This window comes from Phocoena sinus, chromosome 2 (assembly GCF_008692025.1).
Source record: "Phocoena sinus isolate mPhoSin1 chromosome 2, mPhoSin1.pri, whole genome shotgun sequence".
In the NCBI taxonomy this organism is placed as follows: domain Eukaryota; kingdom Metazoa; phylum Chordata; class Mammalia; order Artiodactyla; family Phocoenidae; genus Phocoena; species Phocoena sinus.
Genome location: NC_045764.1, coordinates 13,538,804 through 13,551,180, shown reverse-complemented (window position 1 = coordinate 13,551,180; position 12,377 = coordinate 13,538,804). Strand labels below are relative to the sequence as shown.

The following is a 12,377-nucleotide window of genomic DNA, read 5'->3' as shown; positions in this document are numbered from 1 at the left end:
CTAGTATCTTAGCCACTGCTTCCTGAGGCAACAGAAAAAAGCTGGGCAAACAACAGATTAACCAAAAAGCTTGAGAAGAAAGGCTGAGGAATAAGACGCTCTGAGAATCTAGGCCACGTGCATGCTCAAGGCTGTGAGCATGGTCAGAAAAGACCTGAGAAGGACTTAAGTTCTCACCTGCTGTTCATCTTGAGGCTCTCTGGAAGCAGAAAGTAAAAGCTAAGGCAGAATTGTCAACTGCCTGACTGGGTGTGGAAGCTGAGCCCCAACACATACACGGAGCCCACGCCAAAGACTGGAAGAAATTTTGGCTACAGGCATTCAAGGAAATCTCTGTCCAATTATTAGCTGATCACTAAGCTAATTGAATAGAGACTTTGGTGGCTACACAAAACAAAAGAAACAGAGTTTGTAGAATTAGTACAGAAAAGTCTGTAAACAGACAAACAACTACAATAAGCCAAACATAACAATAAATCCTGGAAAGGGGAGAAAATCTGATTTTTTTCAGTTGCAACTAATAACCGTCACAATACCCATTCTTCAACAGGAACAACGATAACTGCCATACCTGCAAAGAAACAATATAGTATGGCCCAAACAAAGGAAAAAATAAATAGAAACTGTGCCTGAGGAAGACCAGACACTGGGATTTCTAGGCAAAGGCTTTAAATCAGCCATTTAAAATATTCAACAAGCTAAAGGAAACCATGCCCAAAAAACTAAAGGGAAACTATGAGAACAACGTGTCATCTAGTTGAGAATAGATCAATAAATAGGTAGAAATTATTAAAAGGAATAAAATAGAAATTCTGAGGGTGAAAAGTACAATAACAAATTAAGAATTCACTAGAGGGGCTCAACAGTCAGGTCTGAACAGGCAGAAAAAGAATCAGCAAACTGACAAATAAACCCACTGAGATTATCTGGTCTGAAGAACAGAAAGAAAAGAGAATTAAGAAAAATAAGCAAAGCCTCAGAGACCTGTGGGATACCATTAAACATATCAACATATGCTTAATACGAGTAACAGAAAGGCGAAAGGAGGAAGGGGAAGGGGGGCGGTGAGAGAGAAAGAGAGAATATTTGAAGAATAATGGTCAAAACTTCTAAAATTTGAAGCTCAATGAACTCCAAAAGGATAAACTTACAGGAATCCACATCTACATACATCACAATCAAACTGATCAAAAGCTAAAGACAAAGAAAGAATCTTCAAAACAGGAAAGGACAAGTAACTCATCATGTACAAGAGATCATCAATAAGATTAACATCTGATTTCTAATCAGAAACCAGAAGGTAGAAGGTAGTGGGATGATGTACTCAAAGTGCTGAAAGAAAAGAACAGTCAAACCAAAATTATTTATCTGGCAAAACTATCCTTCAAAAATGAAGGAAAAATTTTGACATTCCCAGATAAACAAAAAGCGAGAGAGTTTGTTGCTAGCAGTCTGGCCCTACAAGTGCTTAAAGGGACTCCTTCAGAACGAAATGAAGGGACATTAGACAGTTACTCAATGGCATATGAAGAAATAAACACCAGGATAGGTGTTTTTTTATTTACACAGGTAAAAATACAAAAGAGCATAAATGTAATTTTTGTTTGTAATTCTTTTCTAATCTCACTAAAAGACAACTGCATAAAGCAATAGTTATAAATCTAGTTGACAGGCACACAATATATACAGATTTTTTGAGATTGCAAATGAAACAAAGATACTTATTATATCACTTTTATTCTACATGTACTAGAGATCCTTAGCACAAAAGAAAAAAAAGTGTAATACTCAGAGAAACTGTTAAAATTAAAAAATAAATTTAGCAAGGTTACAGGACACAAGGTTATTATACAAAAATCAATTGTGTTTCTATATAGCAAATATAATTGGAAAGTGAAGTTTAAAAAAAAATATCATATATAATGTCATCTAAAAACACTAAATGACCAGGAATAAATTTTTTTTAAATGTGCAGTATATACACACAAAAACCTGTAACACATTAAAAATAATTTTTTAAAGACCTATATGAATGGATTTATTCATGGGTTGTAGAGTCAATACTGTCTGGATGCCAGTTCTTCCAAAATTAATCTATATATTCAATGTAATCCCAATTGAATATCTAAGCTGAATAATTTGTGGAAAATGGCAAGTTACTTTAAAAATTTATATGTGAGGGCTTCCCTGGTGGCACAGTGGTTAAGAATCCACCTGCCAATGCAGGGGACACGGGTTCGAGCCCTGGTCCGGGAAGATCCCACATGCCACGGAACAACTAAGTACGTGTGCTACAACTACTGAGCCTGTGCCCTAGAGCCGCAAGCCACTACTGAGCCCACGAGCCACAACTACTGAAGCCCGCGCGCCTAGAGCCCGTGCTCTGCAACAAGAGAAGCCGCTGCAATGAGAAGCCTACGCACCACCAGGAAGAGTAGCCCTCGCTCACCACAACTAGAGAAAGCCCACGTGCAGCAACGAAGACCCAACACAGCCAAAAATAAAATAAAATAAAATAAATAAATAAAAATTTATATGTGAATGTAAAGTGGCAATCTTATAGGAGGAAAACTAAGTTGGAAAATTACTATACCAGATATCTAGTACATAGCTACAGTAATTAAGATTGTGTGGTATCAGCACAAGCATGGAGAAATAGATTAATGGAACAAAGCAGAAAGTCTAGAAACAGACCACATGGCTATGGACACTTGTTCTATAATAAAGGTGGCATTTGCAGAGCTGTAGGGAGGAGTCTTTTCTTTAACTGGTATTGGGTCAGTTGGTTTGGAAAACTTTTGAAAAAATATTAAACTTGATCATTTTTACATTACAATACAATTTTACTTTACAATTTTACTTTACAATAAACACAAAGTCCAGGGGATTATGAATCTAAATGTAAAAAGTAGAATACTAAAGCTTCTAGAAAAATTTGGAAATATCTTTATGACTGCAAAGTGGGAAAAGATTTCTTAAACACAACACAAACATCAAATAAAGGAAAGGAAAAGACTGATGACTAAAATTAATAACTCTGGTCATCAAGACACCATTAAGAGAATGAAAACGCAAGCCAAAGTGGGAGAAAATGTGCAAAGATTCACTTCTGAAATACATTAAAAACCTCTTTACAAATCAGTAAGAAAAACACAGGCAACCCAATAATAAAAAAAGACTTGAAAAGGCATTTCACATAGGAGAATATCAGTGTCCAATAAACATAAGAAAGTGTTTAAACTTATTCATCAAAGGCTATGCAAATTAAACCATAATTAAATATGACTACACACCTAACTCTATGGTTAAAAACATAAAAGACTTGACCCAGTGTTGGCAAGGATGTAAAGTAATTGAAGTTTTCAGATCCTGTTGCTGAGCTATAAACTGATACAAACATTGAAAAAAAAAAAGTATTCAGAATTATTTACTAAAGCTGACCCTGCAACTTAACTCCAAAAATAGAAATTTACACATACGTGTACTGAAAGTACAATAGTGTGCAAAGGAAACTTACTCATTATAGTCAAAAACTGGAAACATCAATCTCCAACAAAAATAAATTGTGCTATATTTCTAAATGGATTATACAGCAATGAAAATAAACAAATTACTGCTACACACAATAATGAATAACTTATCACAAATACTATATGAATAGAGGAAAGCAGATGCAAAACAGTACATATGGAATGTGTTAATGAACTGAATGTCTGTGTCTGTCCCCCCATCCATATGTTGCGATCCTAACCTCCAATGTGATGGTAGTAGGGGGTGGGGCCTTTGGGGGTTCCTTAGGTCATGAGGGTGGAGCCCTCATGAATGGGATTAGTGCCCTTATGAAAGAGACCCCAGAGAGCTCTCTCACCTCTTCCACCATGTGAGGACACAGCAAGAAGACTGCTGTCTATGAATAGGAAGAGGGCCCTCACCAGACACCGAATCTGCCGGCATCTTGATCTTGAACTTCCCAGTCTTCAGAACTGTGAGAAATAAATGTTTGTTGTTTAAACCGCCCAGTCTATTATATTTTTGTTACAGCAGCCTGAATGGACTAAGACAGGACGATTCCAGTTATAAACTTCAAACAGCAGGAAAAACTAATCTATGGTTAGAAGTCAGGATAATCAATTATCTTTGTAGAAGAAAAGAAAGGTAGTGACCAGGATGAAGCATGAGTGTGGCTTCTGGACACTGGCAATGTTCTATTTCTTGATCTTGGCAGTGGTTAACTTGATTTACCATGTGAGAGTTTACTGAGCTGTACATCTATATTTTATGTACTTTTCAGTATGTATTTTACTCAATTAAAACAAAAATTTACCTGTTTTTTCTGTGCTCTGTTTCTGATTTCCAGCCAATCATCCATTTGTTCCTCAATTTCTTCTATAGAAGTTCCATGATCATAAGATTGAATATATGTACTTTCTAAAGGCGTATATACAGGAAATTCAGGTTTTGGTTTTTTTACTTTAACTTTCTTCTGCTCTAAAAAAAAAAAAAATGTTTAAAAGAACCAATCAATAACATAATAGCTTCTAACATTTTATTCATAGACCATTCTTGAAAGAACACATAAATATATATTGTTCTTTCATCAAAATAGAATTGCTTTGCTATAAATAGTTAGCTGTAAGTTTTATTGTGCCCTATCCACTGCATTGTTTTAAAATAAAACTCACAGGTGCTAATGACAGAAGATTATGATATAACCATCATATCAATTTGTATATATCTTTAGTGTTCAAAGTATTGTTCATGAAACATTTCATTATGGCATAGTGAAAAGAGCCTGGTCATTAGTGTTTTAATCCTACCTTTACTATCTAATAGTTGCACAATACTGGGCAAGTAACTTAACCCTTAGAACAAGTGTCCATTTTCTCTTCTGTAAAAGGGAGCTACATCTAACCTCATAAAGTTGATGTGAGGAGAATTATATATCCCCTAACATACTACTTGGCAGAAAATTATCTCTTAATGGTATACATTCATCTTTTCAATATTTTACAAATGCAAAATATAACCTGGCAACATCAAGGGTAGTTATCAATAGATACTTATCAATTTATCAATTGGCCTCTCCATTAAATCCCTTTCTGATTAGAGAGTTAACACTGAGAAGCAACTTCACTCTTGATTACTACTGTCAAACTCATCCATCCTTATAACCATATCTTCTCCATCCTCTATGTATCTGTTATAATACTAATGTAATAAAATTAATATGATATTGGCATATGAAGAGACAAATTCCTAGAATAGAACAGAGAATTCATAAATATTTCAGTTCAGTGGGAAAAGGATTTATTAAATGATGCTGTCACAAATGAATACCCATTTGAAAGAAAATTGGACACAACCTTACAATATATACCAAAATAAATCCCAGTTGGATAAGAGACTTGACTTTAAAAACCAAAACAATAAAAATCTTGCAAAAAGAAATCTAAAATACTACTTGTACTATTTAAAGGAAGACAAAATCTTAACTAAGACTGAAAACCCAAATGCTATTACAAAAAAAGATAAAAGAATAAACAAATCAAGAGATAAATAACAGATTTGGAAAGATCATCTACAATTCAGAGTACAAACAGAAGACTGATATACAGAATACATAAAGAGATCTTATAAACTGACAAAAGGATAGGCAGCCCAATAGAGAAAAACGGCCAAAAATAATGTGCATTAAGAATACAGGGTTGGGCTTCCCTGGTGGCGCAGTGGTTGAGAGTCTGCCTGCTGGTGCATGGGACACGGGTTCGTGCCCTGGTCCGGGAGGATCCCACATGCTGCGGAACAGCTGCGCCCGTGAGCCATGGCCGCTGAGCCTGCATGTCCGGAGCCTGTTGCTCCGCGGCGGGAGAGGCCACAGCAGTGAGAGGCCCGCATACCACAAAAAAAAAAAAAAAAAAAAAGAATACAGTGTTATGGGAACAGTTCTACTTAACAAGGCTGTTACCTTTCTAGAAATCACATGGTATCTAATACCATATTTTATCCTATACTGCTTCAGTACCTTTATACATCCAGGCTTTTGAAATGGTGACTTAAAAAAAAAACAAAACACCCTAATACCAAAATAGGAAATTAGTAACTTAAATGATATATGAGTCTAATTTAAAAGTATAAAAACATAGTGTCACCAGAGTACAATATGAGCCCAAACAGGAGGCCAGGTTTTCTTGTTTTTCAAAATTGTTTTTCAGAAAAGAGGAAGAAACCGTATAAATGACTCCTTATGGGGACTTCCCTGGTGGCGAAGTGGTTAAGAATCTGCCTGCCAATGCAGGGGATACGGGTTTGAGTCCTGGCCCGCGAAGATCCCACATGCCACGGAGCAATTAAGCCCATGCGCCACAACTACTGAAGCCCGTGTGCCTAGAGCCCGTGCTCCGCAACAAGAGAAGCCACCACAATGGGAAGCCCGCACTGAAACGAAGAACAGCCCTGCTCGCTGCAACTAGAGAAAGCCCACGCGCAGCAAAGAAGACCCAATGCAGCCAAATTAAAAAAAAAAAAAAAAAAGATTCCTTATGAAGTTGGTCGTATTACTCAATTTTTCACAATTTCTTTATCTTGAGCAACAAATTATTGCTAAGGGAAAATACACATAAACTAGAACGTATCTCATGGCTACTAATTTTGGTTGCTTATAGAGAATCAGTTATAAAAAGGAAGCAAATAAATTTGGTTTATTTCTGGGATGTTGGTCACAATTGCAAGTATTTGAATCTTTTAAAATATGCATTTAAAAAATCACTTAAAAAAATAATACAAAACTTCCACTCCTGGAAAAATGAAGAAGTACTTTTTCATAGTCCTCTCACTAAGAAAAACTAAAAATTATAAATGTTATATATGAAACAAACAGAAGAATAATCTGAATGTTGGAGAGAAGACAGACCAACTAGGAATGGCAGGACCCAATGAGCACCAAGGTGGTAACTTCCCTGGGTTTCTTACAGCCTCATATATCCCAGACTTGGTCCCAGGGAAGCTTGCAACCCAAGAACACTGAAAGGCACAGAAATAATAATGGTAATATTAAAAAATTTAAAAAGCTTTCTCTTTCCAGCCAAAAGGACCAGAAAAGCAGCAGCATATCAAGATAAGCTTTTAGATTATAACCAATCTACTTCAGGCAAACAACACAGAAAAAACTATGGCCACACCCCACCCCCATGCCAGTGAAGGCTAGTGGGAAGCCCAGACTTCTGCCATAGTGAGGCTGTAATGAGGCACCCCAACCTCAGGGTGATGTGGGAGAAGGCTGTGTAAGAAGCCAAGCTTTCATGTCTGCTGAGAGGTGATGTGGATCCCCCTTCCCATGTGGGAACAGTAGAGACTAAGTTGGTAGTCTGGGTTTCCAAATCTACCCAGGGATAGTAGATTTGGAATAATGAGGTGTTCCTCCTCCTCCCTGCCAGGGTGGTTTCAGAGGAAGCCTAGAGGGCAATCAGGGCTTTCACAACTGTCCCCCTGAGGCACCCCTGCCCTCCACAATGTCAGGGGAGGCCAGGTGGTGAGCAGTAAGGCTGGGGTAAGTGGAGACCTACTGGCAAGCAAGAGCACCCACACCCACCCAACCCTGAAAGGATTCACGACCAAGCCTCCCCCTCAGCTGCAATACATGTCATGAAGGGAACCTGGAATTCCACTCCTACCTGACTGTAACAGGGCAGCAACCCTCCCCTTTCCACTGCTAGGCTTTGTTAGAGAACACCAGGTAAAATAGAGGATTTAAATAAGATCCAGAGTCTTATAATACCTGAAATGTCCAAGTTTTAATAAAAAAAAAAAAGTCGCTCATCATACCAAGAACCAAGAATATCTCTATCTGAATGAAAAAGATAATCAATAGATGCCAACAGATATCCAAATTACCTGACCAGGATTTTAACACAGCCATATAAAAATGGTTTGACGAGCAATAGTACACATTCTTAAAACAGAGGAAGAAATAAAAAGTCAACAGCAAAGAAACAGAAGATATACAGAAGAACCAAAGAGAAATACCAGAACTGAAAAGTATGCTAACTGAACTTGGCACATTTTTCAAGTGCAAAATGCAAACAACTGTCAACTCAAAATTCCATATTCAGTGAAAATATCCTTCAGGAATAAAGGGGAAACCAAGACCTCTGCAGACGAAGGAAAACTAAGAGAATCTGTTACCAGCAGACCTATCTGATAATAATGGATAGTTATCTGAACAGAAAGGAAATCATAACAGAAAAAAATCTTAAAATAGCTGGAAGGAGAAAGAACAAGAGTAAAAATATGGGTAAATACAATAGATTTTCCTCCTCCTCTTGAGTTTTCTATGTTATATCTGACAGCTGAATGGAAATTATAACATTCAATATATGTAGAGAAAATATTTAAGACAGTTATAAGTGGGAGACATAAATGGATGTAAAGTGAGGTAATGTTTCTATATATCACTTGAAATGGTAAATTGTTTACACCAGTAGATTGTAATAAGTTATGTATATATAACATAATACCTAGAGCACCCACTAAAAACGCTATACAAAATAATATATTAAAAAAACACTATAGGGCTTCCCTGGTGGCGCAGTGGTTGAGAGTCCGCCTGCCGATGCAGGGGACATGGGTTTGTGCCCCGGTCTGGGAGGATCCCACATGCTGTGGAGCGGCTGCACCGTGAGCCATGTCCGCTGAGCCTGCGCGTCCGGAGTCTGTGCTCCGCAACGGGAGAGGCCACAACAGTGAGAGGCCCGCGTACCGCAAAAAACAAAAAACAAACAAAAAAACCCCCACACTATAGATAAATTCAAATGGAATTCTAAAAAGAAAAACATTCAAGTAACCTACACAAGAAAGCAGAAAGAAGAAAACAGAACAAATAGAAAACAAAAAATAAAATGGCACACTTAAGCCCTATATATCAATAACTACATTACAGGCAAATGGTCTAAATACACCAATTAAAAGATAAAGATTGGTACAGTGGATGAAAAACCAGGACCTATGTGTATGTTATCTACAAGAAACTTATTACAAATTAATCAAAACATTAATCAAAAGAAAGCAGGAGTAGCTAATTAATATCAGGTAAATAGAATTCAGAGCAAAGGAATTTACCCAAAAGACGCCCAAAGCAAGCAGAAGAAAGAAAATAATAAAAATAAGAACAAAAATCAATGAAATTGAAAAGAAAAGCAACAGAGAAAATCAATGAAACAAGGAACTGGATCTTTGAAAAGATCAATAAAAATAATATACATCTGGAAAAACTGACCAAAAAAGTGAGAAAACGGAAGTTAGCAGTATTTTAGCACTGAAACAGGAGAAATCACCACAGGACATGCAGACATCAAAAGGATAATAAAGTGAACAACGCTAAACACACAAATTTGACAATTTGGGTAAAGCTGACCAACTGCCTGAAAAATACAAACTACCTTAATTCAATCATTAAATAGATATATGAAATAAGATATTTGAATAGCCTTGTATTTATAAAGGAAATTTAATTTATAATTTAAAAACTGCCAAAAAGAAATATCCAGGCTTAGATAGTGTCACTAGAGAATTTTACCAAATGTTTAAAGAATTAACACCAATTCTACACAGCTTCTTGAAGAAAATAGAAGAGAAGACTTCCCAATTCATTATATGGGGGTACCCTGATACTGGAATCATACAAAGACAGTACAAAAAGAGAAAACTATAGACCAGTATCTCTCATGAATACAGATGCAAAAATCCTTCACAAAATATGTGCAAAGAGAATTCAGCAAAATATAAAAAGAATTATATACCATCATGGTATTTACTGCGGGGGGGGGGGTGCAAGTGTGGTTCCATATTCAAAATTCAATCAGTGTAATCCACAACATTAACAGGCCAAAGAGGAAATATCACATGATCATATTAACTGATGAAAAAAATGTAACAAAAATTTAACAAAATTCAACACCCAGTCATGATTAAAAACTCAGAAAACTAGGAATAGAGGGAAACTTCCTTAACTTCATATAGGGCATCTATAAAAAACATACAGCTAACATCCTACTTAATGGTATAACACTAAATGCTTCCCTAAGGTTTAGAACAGAGGAAGGATGCCCTGTCTCCCCACTCATGTTCAACATAGTTCTGGAAGTTCTAGATAGCAAAATATGGCATGAAAAGGAAATAAAATGCATACAAATTAAAAAGGAAAAAAATAAAATTATCCCTATTGTCGTATTGACATGACTATTTACATAGAAAATGCAAAGAATCTACATAAAAATTCCTAGAGGGCTTCCCAGGTGGCGCAGTGGTTGAGAGTCCGCCTGCCAATGCAGGCGACACGGGTTTGTGCCCCGGTCCGGGAAGATCCCACATGCCACGGAGCAGCTGGGCCCGTGTGCCATGGCCGCTGAGCCTGCGCGTCCGGAGCCTGTGCTCCGCAACGGGAGAGGCCACAACAGTGAGAGGCCCGCATACCGCAAAAAAAAAAAAAAAAAAAAAAAAAATTCCTAGAATAAGTAAATCCAAAAAGGTGCAGGATACAATATCTACATACAAAATCCAACTGAATTTCTTTACTTAAAGTAAACATTTGGAGACTGAAATTAAAAACCCAATACCATTTAATCACTCAAAATAAAAAAAAAGAAACAGATGTAAATCTAAGAAGATACATACATGATTTGTAAGCTAAAAATTACAAAACACTAAAGAAATTAATGAAGATATAAATAAACGAAGAGATATATTCAATATAGTAAATAGGTCAATTCTCCCCAAATTGATATACAAGTTTAACGTAATTCGTATCAAAATTCCAGCAAGATTTTCTTTTTTTTTTTTGCGGTACGCGGGCCTCTCACTGTTGTGGCCTCTCCCGTTGCGGAGCACAGGCTCCGGATGCGCAGGCTCAGCGGCCATGGCTCACGGGACTAGCCGCTCCGCAGCATGTGGGATCTTCCCGGACCAGAGCACGAACCCGCGTCCCCTGCATCGGCAGGCGGACTCTTAACCACGGCGCCACCAGGGAAGCCCCAAGATTTTTTTTTTTGTAGATACACACAAGATTACCCTAAAATTTACATGGAAAGGCAAAGGAACTAGAATAACTAAAACATTTTGAAAAAGAAGAAGAAAGTGGGAAGAATCACTCTACCTAATTTTGAGATTATTGTAGAGCTGCAATAATCAAGATTTCATATTTGTAAACCACATATTTAAAAGAGGAATCATATCTAGAACATATATATGAAGGATTCTTAAAACTCAATAGTAAAAAAAGAAAAAAAAAAAAATCCGATTAGAAAACAAGCCAAAGGCATGAAGAAAGATTTTACTGAAGACAATATACACGTGGCAAATAAGCACGTGAAAAGATGTTTCAACATCCCTATCCATTAGGAAAATGCAAGTTAAGACCATGGTGAGATATCTCTACACACCTATCAAAATAGCTAAAATAAAAAATAGTGAGAATATCAAATTCTGGTGAGGCTTCAAAGAGACTAAATCTCTCATACAATGCTGGTAGGAGTATAACATGGTACGGGAACTCTGGAAAATAGTTTGGCAATTTCTTAAAACTCTAAACATAAACTTATCATATGACCCAGCAATTGCACTTCTGGGTTCACACAAAAATTTACATATGACTGTTCATAGCAGCCTTATTTGTAACGGTCAAAAACCATAAACCACCAAAATGCCCTACAATAGGTGAATGGTTAAACAAACGGTGGTACATCCATACTATGGAATATTATTCATTAATAAAAGGAAATGAATTACTGACACATGGAACAACTTGGATAAATCCCAAAGGCAATACAATGAGTGAAAAAAGCCAGTCTCAAAAGGTCACACACTGTATGGTTCTCGAATTCACATTCTCTAAATCATACAGTCAAAATTACAATGTTAGACAGATGAAAAATAGATTAGTAATTGCCAGGTGTTAGGGACAATGGGGGGATGGGAGAAGGTGATGGTTGTGATGATAAAGCAGTAGTGGATAATTGGGGTGGTGGCTACATTAATATAAGCATGTGATAAAATGGCAGAGAACTATACATACATTTTCTATCAATGTCAGTTCCTAGTTTTGATATTATACTATACTTATATAAGATAACCAATGGGGGAAACTGAGAGGAGGGTACATGGGACCTCTCTGTACTATCTTTGCAACCTATGAATCTATAATTATTTCAAAGTAAAAAGTTAAATAGAAAAGCAACAGTTCACGGGAGTTCCCTGGTGGTCTAGTGGTTAGTATTTGGCGCTTTCACTGCTGTGACCCGGGTTCAATCCCTGGTCAGGGAACTGAGACCCTACAAGCTGCAGGGCCCAGCCAAAATTAAAAAAAAAAAAAAAATTAAAACAAAAAT

The 12,377-nt window shown here is 36.8% G+C and overlaps 1 protein-coding gene across 1 annotated transcript in view; it reads right to left on the bottom strand.

Moving 5' to 3' along the window:
- The window catches only part of DNAJC1 (DnaJ heat shock protein family (Hsp40) member C1), a 204,323-nt gene that overhangs the window by 82,389 nt on the left and 109,557 nt on the right, over positions 1-12,377 (bottom strand). The window contains exon 8 of the mRNA XM_032622593.1: positions 4,325-4,488. Within this exon, the coding sequence (XP_032478484.1) occupies positions 4,325-4,488 (164 nt within the window). The remainder of the gene's footprint in view (positions 1-4,324; positions 4,489-12,377) is intronic.